Source organism: Rattus norvegicus, chromosome 3 (genome assembly GCF_036323735.1).
Source record: "Rattus norvegicus strain BN/NHsdMcwi chromosome 3, GRCr8, whole genome shotgun sequence".
Taxonomy (NCBI): Eukaryota; Metazoa; Chordata; class Mammalia; order Rodentia; family Muridae; genus Rattus; species Rattus norvegicus.
The window spans coordinates 95411602-95427997 of record NC_086021.1 but is presented as its reverse complement, the minus strand read 5'-3'; the positions used below and the strand labels follow the sequence as shown (position 1 = coordinate 95427997).

General features: G+C 36.1%; 2 protein-coding genes across 2 annotated transcripts; both read left to right on the top strand.

Annotated features, from left to right (window-relative positions):
• The first annotated feature begins 6930 nt into the window (after positions 1-6930).
• Or4c114 (olfactory receptor family 4 subfamily C member 114) lies at positions 6931-7866 on the top strand. The gene has a single exon (NM_001000352.1). It carries the CDS (start codon positions 6931-6933, stop codon positions 7864-7866), a length of 936 nt encoding a protein of 311 aa, NP_001000352.1.
• Positions 7867-15053: 7187 nt separating this feature from the next.
• Olr673 (olfactory receptor 673) lies at positions 15054-15989 on the top strand. Its single transcript, NM_001000351.1, has one exon. It carries the CDS (start codon positions 15054-15056, stop codon positions 15987-15989), a length of 936 nt encoding a protein of 311 aa, NP_001000351.1.
• Positions 15990-16396: the final 407 nt, after the last annotated feature.

Below are 16396 nucleotides of genomic sequence, written 5' to 3'. Positions count from 1 at the left end.
GTGTCTTGAGTTCACCAGGCAGCTTTCTTGCAGCAGAAAATTTGGTCTTACCTGTGGTCCCAAGGCTCAGGTTCGCTCGTGGGGTGCTGCCCACGGGCTCTCTGCAGCAGCAGCAACCAGGAAGACCTGTGCCGCCCCTTCCGTGAACTTCAGTGCACCAGGGTTACAGATGGTCTTTGGCTTTTTCCTCTGGCGTCCGAGATGTGTGTGCAGGGAGCAGTCACTTCTGGTTTCCCAGGCTTGTCTGCCTCTCTGAAGGTTTAGCTCTCCCTCCCACGGGATTTGGGTGCAGAGAACTGTTTATCCGGTCTGTTTCTTTCAGGTTCCGGAGGTGTCTCAGGGACAGGGGTCCTGCCGCTCCTGGGCCCTCCCCCACGGGAGCCCAGAGGCCTTATACAGTTTCCTCTTGGGCCAGGGATTTGGGCAGGGGTGAGCAGAGTTGGTGGTCTCTTCCGCTCTGCAGCCTCAGGAGTGCCCACCTGACCAGGCGGTTGGGTCTCTCTCTCACTGGTTCTGGGAGCAGAGAGCTGCTGCGGGCCGGGATCCGCGGGTGTGGGACTTCCGGTAAACACAGAACGTGCCCGGTCCTAGAGAAATTCTGCTTTCCTGTGTCCCAAGCTCACCAGGCAGCTTTCTTGCAGCAGAAAATTTGGTCTTACCTGTGGTCCCGAGGCTCAGGTTCGCTCGTGGGGTGCTCCCCACGGGCTCTCTGTAGCGGCAGCAACCAGGAAGACCGGAAGTACATTTTTAAATATAATTTAAAAGTACATTATTTCCCTTGACTCATTCAATATTTCCTCTAAGTTTTGGCTGGCAGGCAGGCACATTTAGAAAAAGCTATTGTCAATATTAATATGTATTTTAATAAATAGATTTTGGCTATATTGATAAAATTCTATACATTTTCTGAATGCAGTCACACAACATAATCCCACAACTGTGAGGAAGTGGTATGCAGATTATAAATTCATGGTCATCCTGGGCTACATGAAGAGATTGTGAGCATTCAGTTCTATATCAGCCTTTCCACTACTATTGAAATAAACACTATTTCTGTTGAACTGTGGTTACTTGGTTTATGACACATGAAGATCACAGTTCATATTTGCTTGTCAACTATATTTATGGAGAATTTTTTCATTTGAGAATTACATATATATGTACAAGATATTGTGATCATTTCATAGCTCCTTCAACAGAAGTAAGCAAAAATATTTTTAATTTCAACTTAATATTTTATTTAATCCAATTTGAGAGTACCATAAATAACACAGAACAGAGGGCTCAGGTCATATCTCACAATGGTTATTTTGATACTAACACACTACTGTGCATTCTTTTGTGAAGATAATGAAGAAAAATGGAAATATTTGTTTCATCTAAATAATAAATTCCTGCTATTTTTGGATAAATTTTCTATTATTGTCTTTAGTTTTTATTTATTTTTCAAAATAAATATAATTACATAATTCTCCCCTTTCATGTTCTCCCTCCAAACTCTCCCAAATGCCTTCTCTCTATGCTTTCTGTGTCTTCTTTCTAAAAAAGTTTTGAATTGAGATCTTCTTTTTTTATTATTGTTACCTACTATTTGAGTGAAAAAAATAAAAAAAGTACAGCTCAGGCTGGGGGAGTTTGTTTTTTATTGTATGTGTGTAAATGATATAAGGGTTGATCACTTTTTAGGTGTTCATAACTGGGAGCTCATTCTTGGGAAAGACCTATTCTCCCTCCCTCAATGGTTCATTATTTGTCTGTTATTTTTAGAGATAATACCCATGGGACTTGTATTTCATATTAGCATCTTTATTTGTGTCCTTGTTCTTGCTTACAGAGCCATATTGCTGAGAGATACAACAAATTTAATATCTGTATCATTGCTGGAAGGCATCCTCACAGAAGATTTCTCTGTGCTCTGGCTATTACAATTTTTCTGTGCCACTCTAGATTTCCTTCTGAGCCTTAGGTAGTAGATTTGAGTTTTAGATGGATTTGTTGGCCAAAAAAAGATCAGTTGATCTGGATAATCTGACCCTATTTGCCTTACTGTAAGGACCTCCTTCTATTGAAAAGAAAAACACCTTTGATGAGGGATGAGAGCTATACTTACCTGTATGTGTAACACTAAGTTGTATAATGCTTCTCATTTTCATAAACTATCATTTATCAATTGTTTACCCTAGTGCCTGTGATATTGATGTTTTTAGAAAGTTGTGTCTGGTGGCAATGCATTCAAGGGCATTCCCACATTCTCTTATATCAGGTTAAGGGAACCTTGTTTATATTGACGTCTTTGATCCACTTCAAATAGAGTATTGTTCAGGGTGAGAAATATGCATCTACTTACATTTTTCTTCATGCAGATATCATGTTAGACTAGAAGAATTTGTTGTAGATGTTTACTTTTTCATTTCCATTCCCACAAAATTAACTGACTGGGATTCAGGAAGGTTGTGGAGATCAGGGAACCTGTAGAGGTCGCATCTAGAAACTGCAGATTTTTATTGCTGCATAGCTTGGTATTCTGGTGCAACCCTGGGTACAGGGGTTGTCTCTTATTAATTGTATATATTTGATTTCTCTACAAAAAAGCAGGTGACCATAGGTGTGTCAATTTATGTCGGTGTCTTACCTTAGACTCCATAGATAAACCTGTCTATTTTTATGCCAATATTATGAGGATTTTATTATTATAACTGTAATACAGTTTGACATCAATGTTGGAGATATAACAGGACGATATTTTACTGCATAACATTTGTTTTAGCTCTCCTAGTTCTTTTTTTCTTCATATAAAGTTCAGAATTGTTTTTTTAAATGTCTGTAAAGAATTGTGTTAGAATTTTAGTGGGGATTATATAGAATTTATAGATTTCTTTTAGTAAGATGACCATTTTTACTAAGTTTATTCTACAGATATATGATGAGATGGGAGAACTTACCCTCATATGATCGATATCTTCTTCAATCTACTTCTTCAAAAACTTGAAGTTTCTATCATACAAGTCTACTATATAATTTGAAAATGATACTTTGACCTCTTCCATTACAATTTGTAACTTTATCATATTGAATAGACATCGAGTGATTTGATAGCCTTATCTCGTTCCTGATTTTAGTGGAGTTACTTTGAGTTTCTCTCCATTTAATTTGATGTTGGCTACCAGCTTATCTTATTGTAAGTTGCCCTTATTATGTTTAGGTCTATCCCTTCTATCCCTGATCTCTCCAAACTTTTATCATGAAGGGGTGTTGAATTTTGTCAAAGGCTGTCAGTGTTAAATGAGATAATCAAGTGTTTTTCTTTTCCTCTCAGTTTGTTTACAAGGTAGATTACATTGTGTTTTAGTAGTTAGTACGATCCCAGAATTTCTGAGATAAAATCCACTTGATCACGGTAGATGATCTTCTTGAAGTGTTGCCAGGTTTGAAGGTCCGGATTTTTCTTTCTTTGCTCTACTCCCACTTTCATGTGCTGTGCTATCTCATTCATTTTCTTCACCTGTTAGTGTTTTCAAAAATTTCTTCAGGGGGACTTACTTGTTTTCTCTTTAAGGAACTCTACTATACTTATAAAGACAATTTCCGGCAATCATTGATTTTGTTTTTATATTAGTGTTTAAGCCTCTAAGTTTGGCATCATTATAATTCTTGGTGCTAATAACTGTTCCCTTCTCTGGTTCTCAGGAGAATGTCTGTGTGTTTCCTGGTAAGAATATTTCAAAATCCATGCCCAGTGGGAGGAGTGAAGTTCGGGGCATAACATTTCTAGGAATTGGGAACTGACATATAGGAATAGAAATGGTGCTGAAGGAGGTGTCTGAGCTGGACCACAGGAGGTATGAATGCAGGGTATACTACTGGGATCTTCATAATTCAGTGGAGGTGCAGCAGATCAGGAGAGGCTATGCTAAGCAGAGTTTGGGATGAGCCTGTGGGATGAGATTTGGAGGGGAAGACACATAGTGAATATTCCTTTGGTCAGTGTGGCCAGCAGGTTTCCAGAGAATGCCAGTGGCAGTTGGTGACAGAAACAATGGAATGGGGTGGTGAGGGAGGCTATTGGAGAAGAACTTTGTGATCTGCTGCAGAAAGGATTTGGAGGCAGCAAGTTGTCTTTTGCAGAACAATGGATGAGGCCAAGGGATTAGAGTTAGAGGAAAGGAAAGTGAAATTTACTTGCTTGCCTTTCTGTAAACAACTTCTTAACATCTCAAATATTTCTTCCCACATTCCAAATCCATCATTATTTATATGTACTTTCCACAAAGAACTTTCCCTATTTCTTTCAAAGAAATTTATTTGCACAATTGAAACATAAGGATTGCTGAATTTCAGTTATATAAAATATCTTGACCTACTCTACAGAAAACACTAAGAGTTTAGGCCTGCTGGGGGCAGGGATCAGAAGTCGAGTGTAGGTTTTCTTTTTTATTCAAATACCATCATTATAAGGAATGTGGATTTTTATTTATTTTTTTGTTTTTTTTAATTTAAAAAAATTTTCATTGTGTAATTTTTTATTTACCTTTCAAATATTATTCCTTTTGCTGGTTCCTTCCTCACTTATCCACCCTTCCCCTTCTTCTATAAGGATACTCTCCCTCTCACCCACACACTCCCGCCTCAACACCTTGGCATTCCCCTACACAGAGGGAACATGCCTTCACAGGACCTCCTAATTTTGCCAGAAAATGTCCTCTGCTACATATGTTCTTGGAGCCATGCATCCCTTCTTGTATATTCTTTGGTTGGTTGTTTAGTCCCTGGGAGCTCTAGGGGTTCTGCTTGGTTGATATTGTTTTTCTTCCTATAGGGTGGCAAACTCATTAAATTTTTTCAGTCCTTTCTCTAAATCCCCCATTGATATCTCAGTGCTCAGTTTGATATTCTTAAATTTTCATGAATGGCACTATGCTTGTGGTCCTTTTAGATAGTCCAGTTTATTGTCCATCTTGTTTAATAACGGGATGAGAACCAATAAATTCTATAATGCTTTTCTCTGTCCATCTTAAATATATATATATGACACATATGGATTTTGTTTTTATAGTAGTGTTTAAGCATCTAAGTTTGGCATCATTGTAATTCTTGGTGCTAATAACTGTTCCCTTCTCTAGTTCTCAGGAGACTCAATGACCTTTAAGGTTAGTTTATTCCAGTTTCTCTCGCAATAGCATGGCAATACATTCGGATATCAGATTATAGATTCTAGTGCGTAATTGCTCTGAGGACACCATGAGAAGATACTTTCGTTTAAATTAAATGTTGCATCACTTCATGATAGATACATTAGTAAGTAAAATAGTTTCTGTTCTTTTAAAATTGTAGACATTAAAATTGCCATATTTTTCTTCAGAGTAAAATTGAATTATTTTGAATCTTAAATTTTAAATAACAAATATGCATTTGTCCACATATATTTTTATACATGCATGTATTTCAAGGTAATTATTTTACTTAAAATCTAATTTATTATGAACTTTCAGTTGTATAGCGAGGAAAGGTAAAAGTTTGTAGCCATGGCAATGAGGGGTGATTTATACAGAAGATGGAATATTACCTTAGTGTGTATTAAAGAGGTTTTCAGGTGAATTAATTGAATGTAGATTGTTGAGGTCATGTGACTATGAATAACTTTTTCATATTTTAAATTTGACCTTCATAATCCTTAAAGATGAGCATAGAATTTGGTTATGAGCATGTCTAATACTAACCTCATACCAATTTCCAACTGTGTCAAACCTTATTAAACGATAGTTATTATGAAGTAAAAATCATTATAAAGTAGCAGATTATTAAGTTTCAAGAGTCTAATTTAAAATCAATGAATGATTTCTGTTCTGCAGATCTGTATTGTTGCCAGTTTTCCCATGTGAGTTTTTGCTCCATCACTGAACTTTTATCACTTACTGCTGCTGCCTTTGTCAAGATGCCACATTTACACAGGGAGATCATAACAAGATGTTTTCTTCCTACTGGTGAGAAAGGCTAGAAAAAATATCCACCAATACAGCCATAAATAAAAAATTCACAGTTCAAAAATCTGAGTCTTTGGAGATCTTAGATGTCTTGGAATGTGTATTCCTTAAAACCTCTGGTTATCAATTCCTTGTTCTTTAAGTCTTTCAACTTAGACAAAAACGCACAAATAAAAATGTAACAATAACCTCTGTCTTATAGTGTTTATCAAGAACTTTAGACCTGATTTATAATATTTCTTTGTTTATTTCCTTATTGCTTTGAATTTCTAAATCATTTTTGTGATAGCAATAGTATACTTCTCATATTGTTCCAGTCAAATTTCAAAATGAAGTAGAAGAAAAGAATGATATATCACTGTGCTTCCTGGTGTAAATTAAATTGTAAAAGTAGCCAAGGTTTTTATGTGTGCCAAAAAGTACACTTTGCCTCTTGTTCTGTTTGTACATGAGTGGTCTGACAAGTCACTGCAGGCTCTTCAGCCATGCCTCCTTCCTTGAAGAGACAGATATACATTATAAATTCTTGACTTTTTTTCCTATCTAGGTAAATTGTTTTAAAATTTCTCTTGAGAGGTTGGGGATTTAGCTCAGTGGTAGAACACTTGCCTAGCAAGTGCAAGGCCCTGGGTTCGGTCGTCAGCTCCAAAAAAAAAAAAAAAAAAAAAGGAGAAACACAACCAATTAATATCTTTGTAAAATATTTGAAGTTGGCTATTTTCAAGTATTTGATCATCCATGTTTATATCAATTCTTCAGGTTTCCCAACTGTGGCCTTCAAAAACCCTTTTATATTTGTTTTCAATCACAATATACTCATTCAATGTAATTTTCATTGGTATATATAATCTTATTGAGGGTGATATCATGAATTTACAACGAGTTATTTTTTCTCATACTTGAAGATTTTGTGTTAAGAAAATTTACTTTCATACTCTTCATAAGAATCATGCAAAACCAGAGCTTTGTCACTGAGTTTATACTACTGGGGCTTTCACAGAACGTGAATGTGGAGAAAATGCTATTGGTTTTATTTTTGTTTATCTACCTTTCAACTATTGTGGGCAACATGATAATTGTGGTGACCATCATCTACAGCCCTATACTACTGGGGTCCCCCATGTACTTCTTTTTGATATTCCTGTCCTTACTGGATGCATTCACTTCTTCAACTGTCACCCCCAAGATAATCATAGACTGCTTCTATGAGAGGAAGACCATCTGCTTTGAATGTTGTATGACACAACTGTTTGCTGTCCACTTTTTCACTGGGGCAGAAGTGATTGTCCTGTCAGCCATGGCCTATGACCGCTATGTGGCCATCTGCAAGCCACTTCACTACTCTTCCATCATGACCCAGAGGCTTTGTAGAATTTTGGTGGTTGTGTCCTGGGCAGGGGGATTCTTGCATTCTATCATACAGATTATCTTCACTTTGCAGCTGCCTTTCTGTGGACCCAATATCATTGATCATTACATGTGTGACTTGTTCCCATTACTGAAGCTTGCCTGTACTGACACACACATTTATGTCTTTATGATATTTGCCAACAGTGGTGCTATATGCATTATAATCTTCTCTTTATTGCTTGTCTCCTATGGTGTCATCTTGTTTTCTCTGAGAGCCCATAGCTCTGAAGGTCGACGTAAAGCTCTCTCCACCTGTGGATCGCATATAATTGTTGTGATTTTGTGCTTTGTTCCATGTCTGTTAATATATGCAAGACCCACTTCTGCATTCTCCTTTGAGAAAAACATGCTTATATTTATCAATGTCCTCACACCATTGCTAAATCCTATGGTTTACACTTTCAGGAATAAGGAAATGAAGAATGCCATCAGAAAAATGTGGATGAGATTAATAGTGGTTTCTGATGAATTTTAAAATATTCAATTTCAGTGGGCAAGGAAACTTTTTGTACCAAAAGAGTAATTTGAAATTTACTTTTCATTACTTTTAATATCTTAACTAAGCACAGAACCACATTCTTAATCCATTACTGGTACCCAGGTGATCTATGAATCTGAGAGTTTTACTTCACTGTGGATTTAGCTGATGACTAATGAGTTCAAGGTTCATTGGGGATTTATTCTAATAAAAGATAGTATAACAGGTAATGGATAATTATAGAAGTGTGACTTCATTTGGTTATGCATGAATGTTAACAGGCACATATACTATTTATCCTACACATGTAGTCACATATGTTATAACAGGCACACATACCAACAGACACATACCCTACGTCACCTCCTTACATCAACACAATCAATTAAGCAATCAATCAAACAAACAAACAAACAAGTAAAATACTTGGACAACTCAAGGAAAAGAATAAAAATGTCCAAAAATTGATTGGACAAATATTCTCTTAACTCTTTAGAAAGTAATGACACCTTTCAAGACAGAGAGCATCAATAATGGGCATGAGAATTCATATTTCTTCTGAGAAGACCACTGAACATTGAAATATAAAAAGTATTTCTTATTTACATTTCAATTGTTATTCCATTTCCCGGTTTCCAGGCCAACATCCTCCAACCCCTCCCCCCTCCCCTTCTTTATGGGTGTTCCCCTCCCCATCCCACCCCCATTACCGCCCTCCCCCCAACAATCACATTCACTGGGGTTCAGTCTTGGCAGGACCAAGGGCTTCCCCTTCCACTGGTGCCCTTACTAGGCTATTCATTGCTACCTATGAAGTTGGAGCCTTTTTCTATCTACCTTCAACTACTTTTTTTCAAGTGACTTGAGCCATTTAATATTTGAGGAAGACAGCAACAACAGCAACAATAACAACAGCAACAACAACAACAACAACAACAACAACAGCAGCAACAACAACAACAACAACAACAACAACAACAACAACAATAGTTGGAGAAACAAAAGCATCTTTGACCAAACGGTTCTGGAGAAATGGACATCCACATAGAGAAGAATCAAATTGTATGTACGTATATCTATGTCCTTACTCAAATATTAATGCCAAATGGGTCAAAGACATAAATGTGAAAATGGAGATACTAGCATTGCTAGAAGAAAACAAAAGTAAACGCCCTGCAGTATATAGCTTTCAGAAATGCATTTCTTGAATTGTACTTTATTTATCCCAATAATAAGACTCAAAATTAACGAGTGGAATTCATGAGACTAAAAACATTATGTACTGTTACATGTGAGAAGGAACCACAAATAAGCAAAAATCCTTATGAGGTATAGACATTACAGGATATTAATATGCAGATTACATAAAGAACAACAACCACCACAACAACAGCAGCATCAACAACAACAGATCTCCAAAGAGCCAAAAACCCAAATAAACTAAAAAGAAAGAAAAAAGTTCCTAAGAAATATATTTTTAAAAATGTTTATCATCTCTGCCAGTCAGACAAGTTTAAATCAGAACTCCTTTGATACCAACAAAATAATCAACAGATGTTGGGGTGCAATTATTGGAAAAGGGAAACCTCCATCCTTGATATTGAATTGCAAACTGTCCTATCCCAATGTAAATCAGTGTGAATTTTTTTCAAATAGTTAGACATAATTCTTATACTATGATATATGACAGGTTTTTTTTTGACAAAGTCAAATGCTCCATTGACTTAGACATTGTAAAGTTGATAGGATTTTAAAGATGGATAACATCCTCTGACAGTCAGTAAAGGTAAAGGCAGAGACAAGAAAACACAAGGACCTTAGATTTCCTGTTAGGAATCCTGATAGTTAGAATATCCAGATGTCCACATTCCCTGACAAATCATAAACTTAAATATAAACAATATTATAGACAACAATAAAGTTTAAAAGAGGGGTCTACAAAATACAATTATATAAACATACATGTACATGACTGTTTAATTAGAATATTTTATATTGGCTAATTTTTTATTTACTTTTCAAAGGTTATCCCCTCTCCTGGTTTCCTGTCCATGAACCCCCTATCACATTCTTCCTTCCCCTACTTCTATGAGACTGTTCCCCACCAAACTACCCACAACTTCCTGCCTACTCACCCTTACATTCCTCTACACTGGATGGTCCAGCCATGGCAGGACCAAGGGCTTCTCCTTCCAACAGGGTCATCCTCTGCTACATATGCATCTGGAGCCATGAGTCTGTCTCTGTGTACTCTTTGGATGGTGGTTTAGTCCCTAGGAGCTTTGGTTGGTTGGTATTGTTGTTCTTATGGGGTTGCAAATACCTTCTGCTCTTTCAATCCTTTCTCCTCCAATGGGGACCCTATTCACAGTTCAGTTGTTCAATTGTTGGTTGCGAGCATTTACTTCTGTATTTATCACATACTGGCTGAGCCTCTCAGGAGACAGCTATATTAGACTCCGGTCAACATACACTTCTTGGCATTAGCAATATTGCCTAGATTTGGTAGTTAATATCCACTTATCAGTGAGCACATACCATGAGTTGTTGTTGTTGTTGTTTTGTTTTGTTGTGTTGTGTTGTGTTGTGGTTTTTGTGTGTGTGATTGGGTATCATCACTCAGGATGATATTTTCTATTTCTATCCATTTCCTCCTTGTCTACCTTGATTGTATTTTATTCTTGACTTCTCCTCCTCCCCTCTTACTTTCGTCCTCCTTCTCCTTCTTCCAATTCTTCTTGTTTCTTCTTGTTCTTCTTTTTTCTTCTTTTTTCACCTTTTCCACTCCTCTTCTTGTTTACCTTCCTCCTCCTTTTCTTTTTTGTTGTCATTTTGGAATTTAAAACATTTAGGTAAAATCTAGTCATTCTAAATTCTGTTCTTCCTTGCCCTCTTCTTATACCTCATGTGTTATCTCCCACCATCTCTACCCATGTGCCTTTACCTTAGTGCCTCTGGCATACAATTGCAACATTTTCATGCAAGTATACTATATTCTATAGTCTATTTACTCCTAGACTATGGAAGGGTATGCTACAACATGTTGTCTGAAATAGATGGAATGGACATCGTAGTCATTAACAAACAGTAGACAAAAACTTACGATAAGATTAAGTTTAGGCTTTGCAATATACCGTCACTGATTTAATATGGTCTCATGATTCCCTATTTCTTTTTGAGAAGTATCAACAATTCAAGTTGTATGCAAATTGTGTAGTATTTTCTTCATCTATGACACAACAGGTTAAGTGCTCATGGTACAGAAATTAGGTCCATATATGCACATACAATCTACCCTGAATAAATTCATTCGTCGGTTAAAGAGATATGAATATAGTAGGGGTCATGTGAAAAGAGGATATGATGGGTGGAACACGATGAGATTCTGATGGCCAGTGTGATCATAAGACATAGTACAAGTACACAAAACTGTGAAAAATATGTGAAAGAACAGTATAAAAATTTTTTAAAGATAAAACATATGCTTCTAATATCATACACCTCATGTATATTTATATATATTTTTCTACTGAGAAGTTTTCTAACAGTGTTCAACAATACTATGATTAGTTTCCTTACAGATGAATTGATAGATTCCTTTCGACACAAGACTTTTTTCCCTTAAATTCTGTGTAAAGACATTGTCCTACATCCATTAAAGAATGAAACAGTGTACTCTCTCTGAAAATGGAGTTTATGGAATTATTTTCATAAAAAATCTTCTCCAAACTATAAAAACACACAATAAAACTTTAGATGGGGGTGGAAATATTATGAACTGAATATGAATATGAATATTATGCAGTAAGTGAAAAGTTGCTCAAGGTTTTGTCATGGATTCTCATGGGACCAGAGAAATTACAAACCTTGGGGAATTAAGAATTAATCTTACAGATTCATGATGTTTCTGAGAAACCTTTTTAACTACCCGATATAGTGAAGTAGGAAATATTCAGATTCTTCTTTTATGTTTTGTTCAACAATCAGGATGAACAGAGAACTAAAGTAACACAGGTAACATCCCATTCCAGAGTTTCACTCCTGCTGCCTTTCAAATGTGGAAGGAAGAGTTGCAAACAATAGAGAATTATTGTTAAGGCTAAGCAGAGGTTTATCACCAGATTTTTCACAGAAGTGATAATTGGTGAAGCAAAGTGTAAGAATATTACCTATGTATGTTTTTTTTTATTAACTTGAGTATTTCTTATTTACATTTCGAGTGTTATTCCCTTTCCCGGTTTCCGGGCAAACATCCCCCTAATCCCTCCCCCTCCCCTCTGTTATGGGTGTTCCCCTCCCCATCCTCCCCCCATTGCCGCCCTACCCCCAACAATCTAGTTCACTGGGATATATATGTATTTTTATAAGTGTTTTTTTACATTTGTGACATGGTAATTTAGCATGTGGGTATTTTAAGCAGTCTACTGTGTATAACAACATAATAGCCCTTTAAACTTCACAATATTTGAGGATTTTTTTTTGAGAACTTCATAGATGCTGATGCTCAAATTACTTATCTTCGTATAGCTATTATGACCAAAATCAGCATTCTACTGAATAAAATATTACATAAAGAGATCATGGACTAGCATTTTATGACAAACAATTGTTTGAGTGTTCACAGGGCTCAAATAACCTGAAATACTACAGTCTTCTTCCACCTATTTGGCCATTTCATTGGATTTTTCAAGCTTTCCTTTTTTAAAAAAAAGTTTAATGAAATTAATCATACCAAATTTTCACCTTCTTACTAAAATCCAAAAATTAAGAAATCCAACACAAACTTATACTTCTATTATGTCTCTGACTATAGTTTGATTATCTGAACATGTACTCATGTAACTCGCAGTTCTGAAGCTTGCCTTGAAAGATAGAATGGGAGCTGGGGATTTAGCTCAGTGGTAGAGCGCTTACCTAGGAAGCACAAGGCCCTGGGTTCGTTCCCCAGCTCCAAAAAAAGAACCAAAAAAAAAAAAAAAAAGAAAGAATGATTTGAGGCTGTATAAATAACGTTGCTATAAGAACATGAAAAACAGAACGAATATTACACCTTTAATATGTATGGAAATTGAATATGATATATTCTAGTTCTAGTAGTTTCTATTAGAAATACACACTACTACATACTATACAGAATGAATGCAAGTTAAGAAAGTTTGAGACAACTCACGTATGAAGGCTTCGGATTTAATTATGTCCACTTAAATTTGTCAAAGCATCACCATTCTTCCTTTGAACTCTTAGGGAAACTATTAGGTTTCAGCACATATTCTGATTCCTCAAAAGTAAAATCATAAACCATAAGTATACTACACTCTCATTTCAGATATTTTAATTATACCATTGTAGATATAGGGTTTGTGGCTGGCTTGATGTATATGTTTCTCTTTATACATTGTGCATGTATGTTCCTCTATAAAATATGCTGGAACATAAGAGTGAAAAATCCAAGTGGGCACTGATTCAACTTCTCCATCTTAATGTATTGAAGGTTTTGCCAGTAAAACCATCTGCCATTAATAATAATACCACAACTTTTCTTGATACTACTATATTATTTCTAACACATATTTTTAAATGCATATTTCCAAAGATGTGCCCTTTAAATACTTGCTTAACATATTAACATAGCATAAATATCATAAGTATGTCTCAGGACTATAAAATTAATTGAATAAATAATTTCCTTTTTTCAGTTATGTGTTATCACAAAATTTCATATGTGAGGTTTTGGCCCATCACCTTCTGATGCTTTATCATTTACCATTGCCTTTGTCAAGATCTCTCATTCACATAGGAAGAAGGTAAGATGATGATTTTGTGTTAAGTTGGAGGAGATTACAAAGAACAACTATTAGTGCTATTGTAAGTAAGGTTAATAATCTCACTTTTTTGACCACATTGGGGAGAATTAGAGGAAGTATTGAAAGAGTTGAAGGAGCTTGCAACCCCATAAGAACAATAATGCCAACCAACCAGAGCTTCCAGGTACTAAACCACTAATGAAAGACTATACATGGACTGACCCAGGGCTCCAACTGCATATGTAGCAGAGAATAGCCTTGTTGGGCCATCAGTGAAAGGGGAAGCCCTTGGTCCTTAGTCAAGCCAAGGTTGGACCCCCAGTGCAGGTGAATATTGGGGGCAGTAAGGGGGTTGTATGGGGGGAATACCCATGGGGGAGGGGGAGGGGGAGGGGAGGGAGGGGACGGGGGCTTATGGAGAGGAAACCGGGAAGTGGAATAACACTTGAAATATAAGTAAAGAAATATATCTAATAAAAAATAAAAATAATAATTTCACTGTTCATCAAGTTGATTCCAGAAGATCTCATGGTTGTTGGAAATTATGTCTTCTAAAATCCCAGGATAATTATTCCTTGATTCTTTTCTCTTATATTTAGACTGGAACATCATACTAAATAGTAAAAATGAAATGACCTGTTGATGAAGAGTGTGAAAACACAGAAGACCTATTTTTTTTAAATTATTTCTTTCTTAGATTTGATGACAACAAGATTGTTTTCATAAAGGTATGGTCATAAATAAAGGGCAATAAAAGTAAAATTTTAACTCATTAATCAAATATATTGTGTATAGTGCTAGAGACGTTCTACAGAATTTTCTTTTGTGCCAAAAAATTTATCTGAGGTTACAATATATTTCTTACTTTTAAACAAATTTAAAATGTAGTCAGGATTTTTGGGTGTTCCCAAACATAGTTTGCCTTTTCTTCTTTTGCTGTATAGGGCAATATTCAAACAAGTCACTGCAAGATACTCAACCCTGGCCTTGAGTTATTCACATCTAGGTGATAGTTTTTAAATGTATTTAATATTTACTTCAGGGAAGCCAAAGTGATTTACAAAAGCTGATGATGCAAAGTCATACTATTTTGCTCCATTCATATAGTGGATATGTGCATAATTAAAATTTAATACATAGCTTATTTAAAATGTACAAAAACTTACTTTGCAATCAATTCATGTTATGTAACTATGCCCTCCACTTTTCTAACATTTTAATTTAAATTATGATAGAATCCTCAATGCAAACATATCTTTTTGTATAGGATATTTTTTGTTGATGGAAATATTACATATATATATATATATATATGAAGCGTTTTTTTATAAATGAAGATTTCTGAGATGACAATTTACTTTGATTGTCTTCTTTAGAATTATGCAAAATCAGAGTTCTGTTACTGAGTTCGTAATCTTGGGACTTTCTCAGAACCCAAAAGTTGAAAAAATACTGTTTTTTGTACTTTTATTGGTCTATCTGGCAACTGTAGGGGGCAACATGATTATTGTGGTGACCATCATGTACAGCCCTGCACTGTTGAGCTGTCCCATGTACTTCTTCTTGGCATTCCTGTCCTTTCTGGATCTATGTGTCTCTTCTACAGTTACACCCAAGATGATTGTAGACTTCTTACACGAGAAGAAGACCATTTCCTTTGGCTGGTGTATGACACAACTGTTTTCAGTCCATTTCTTCTCAGGAACAGAAATGATTGTCCTGGCAGCCATGGCCTATGACCGCTCCGTGGCTATCTGCAAGCCTTTGCATTATTCTTCCATCCTTACCCGGAGGCTCTGCAGCATTTTGGTAGCAATATCCTGGGCAGGGGGCTTCTTACACTCTATCATACAAATTATATTCACATTGCAGCTGCCTTTATGTGGACCCAATATCATTGATCATTATACATGTGATTTGTTTCCATTGCTGAAACTTGCCTGCACTGACACACACATATTTGTCATTTTGGTATTTGCAAACAGTGGTGCTATCTGCATCATAATCTTCTCCATGTTGCTTGTTTCCTATGGTGTCATTTTGTTCACTCTGAGAGCCCACAGTTATGAAGGTCGACGGAAAGCTCTTTCTACCTGTGGAGCCCACATTACTGTTGTGGTTTTGTTCCTTGTTCCATGCATCTTAATATATGCACGGGATACATCTGCGTTCTCCTTTGAGAAGGACACACTTTTATTTGTCAATGTCCTTACACCATTGCTCAATCCTATGGTTTACACTTTCAGGAATAAGGAAATGATAAATGCCATCAGGAAAATGTGGAAGAGGCTAATAGTGGTTTTTGTTAGATATTAGTATAGCTTTTATACTGTTGGGGATACAAATCAATGGGAAAGAATACCAGCTATGTCAAAATGAGTACGTGAGTTTTGTTTTTCACTACTCATGTCAGAATCTAAGCACGAAAGCCCAATTTATCTAGTACTGATGTATAGAACATTTGCAGATCCCAGGGTTTTTCTTCACCACACATATAGTTGACAAACAGTGAGTGAAAGCTTCAATGGAGTCTTGCCTCAAGAAAATAAGTTCACCTTCTCTAATGCAAGAAACTAAGATATAGAATGACATAAATGCTCATAATCAATGGTTTCTATTAGGTTGGCCTGCATGTTCATAGACACAGACACCATGTAAACTAGCATGTATAATAAAGTTACATGTAAGCAAACAAAGTACACCTTTAAATACAAGGAAAATAA

Excerpts from the sequence above, each read along its gene's own strand:
- Or4c114 (NM_001000352.1), top strand. The coding sequence starts at position 6,931 with ATGCAAAACCAGAGCTTTGTCACTGAGTTTATACTACTGGGGCTTTCA.
- Olr673 (NM_001000351.1), top strand. The coding sequence starts at position 15,054 with ATGCAAAATCAGAGTTCTGTTACTGAGTTCGTAATCTTGGGACTTTCT.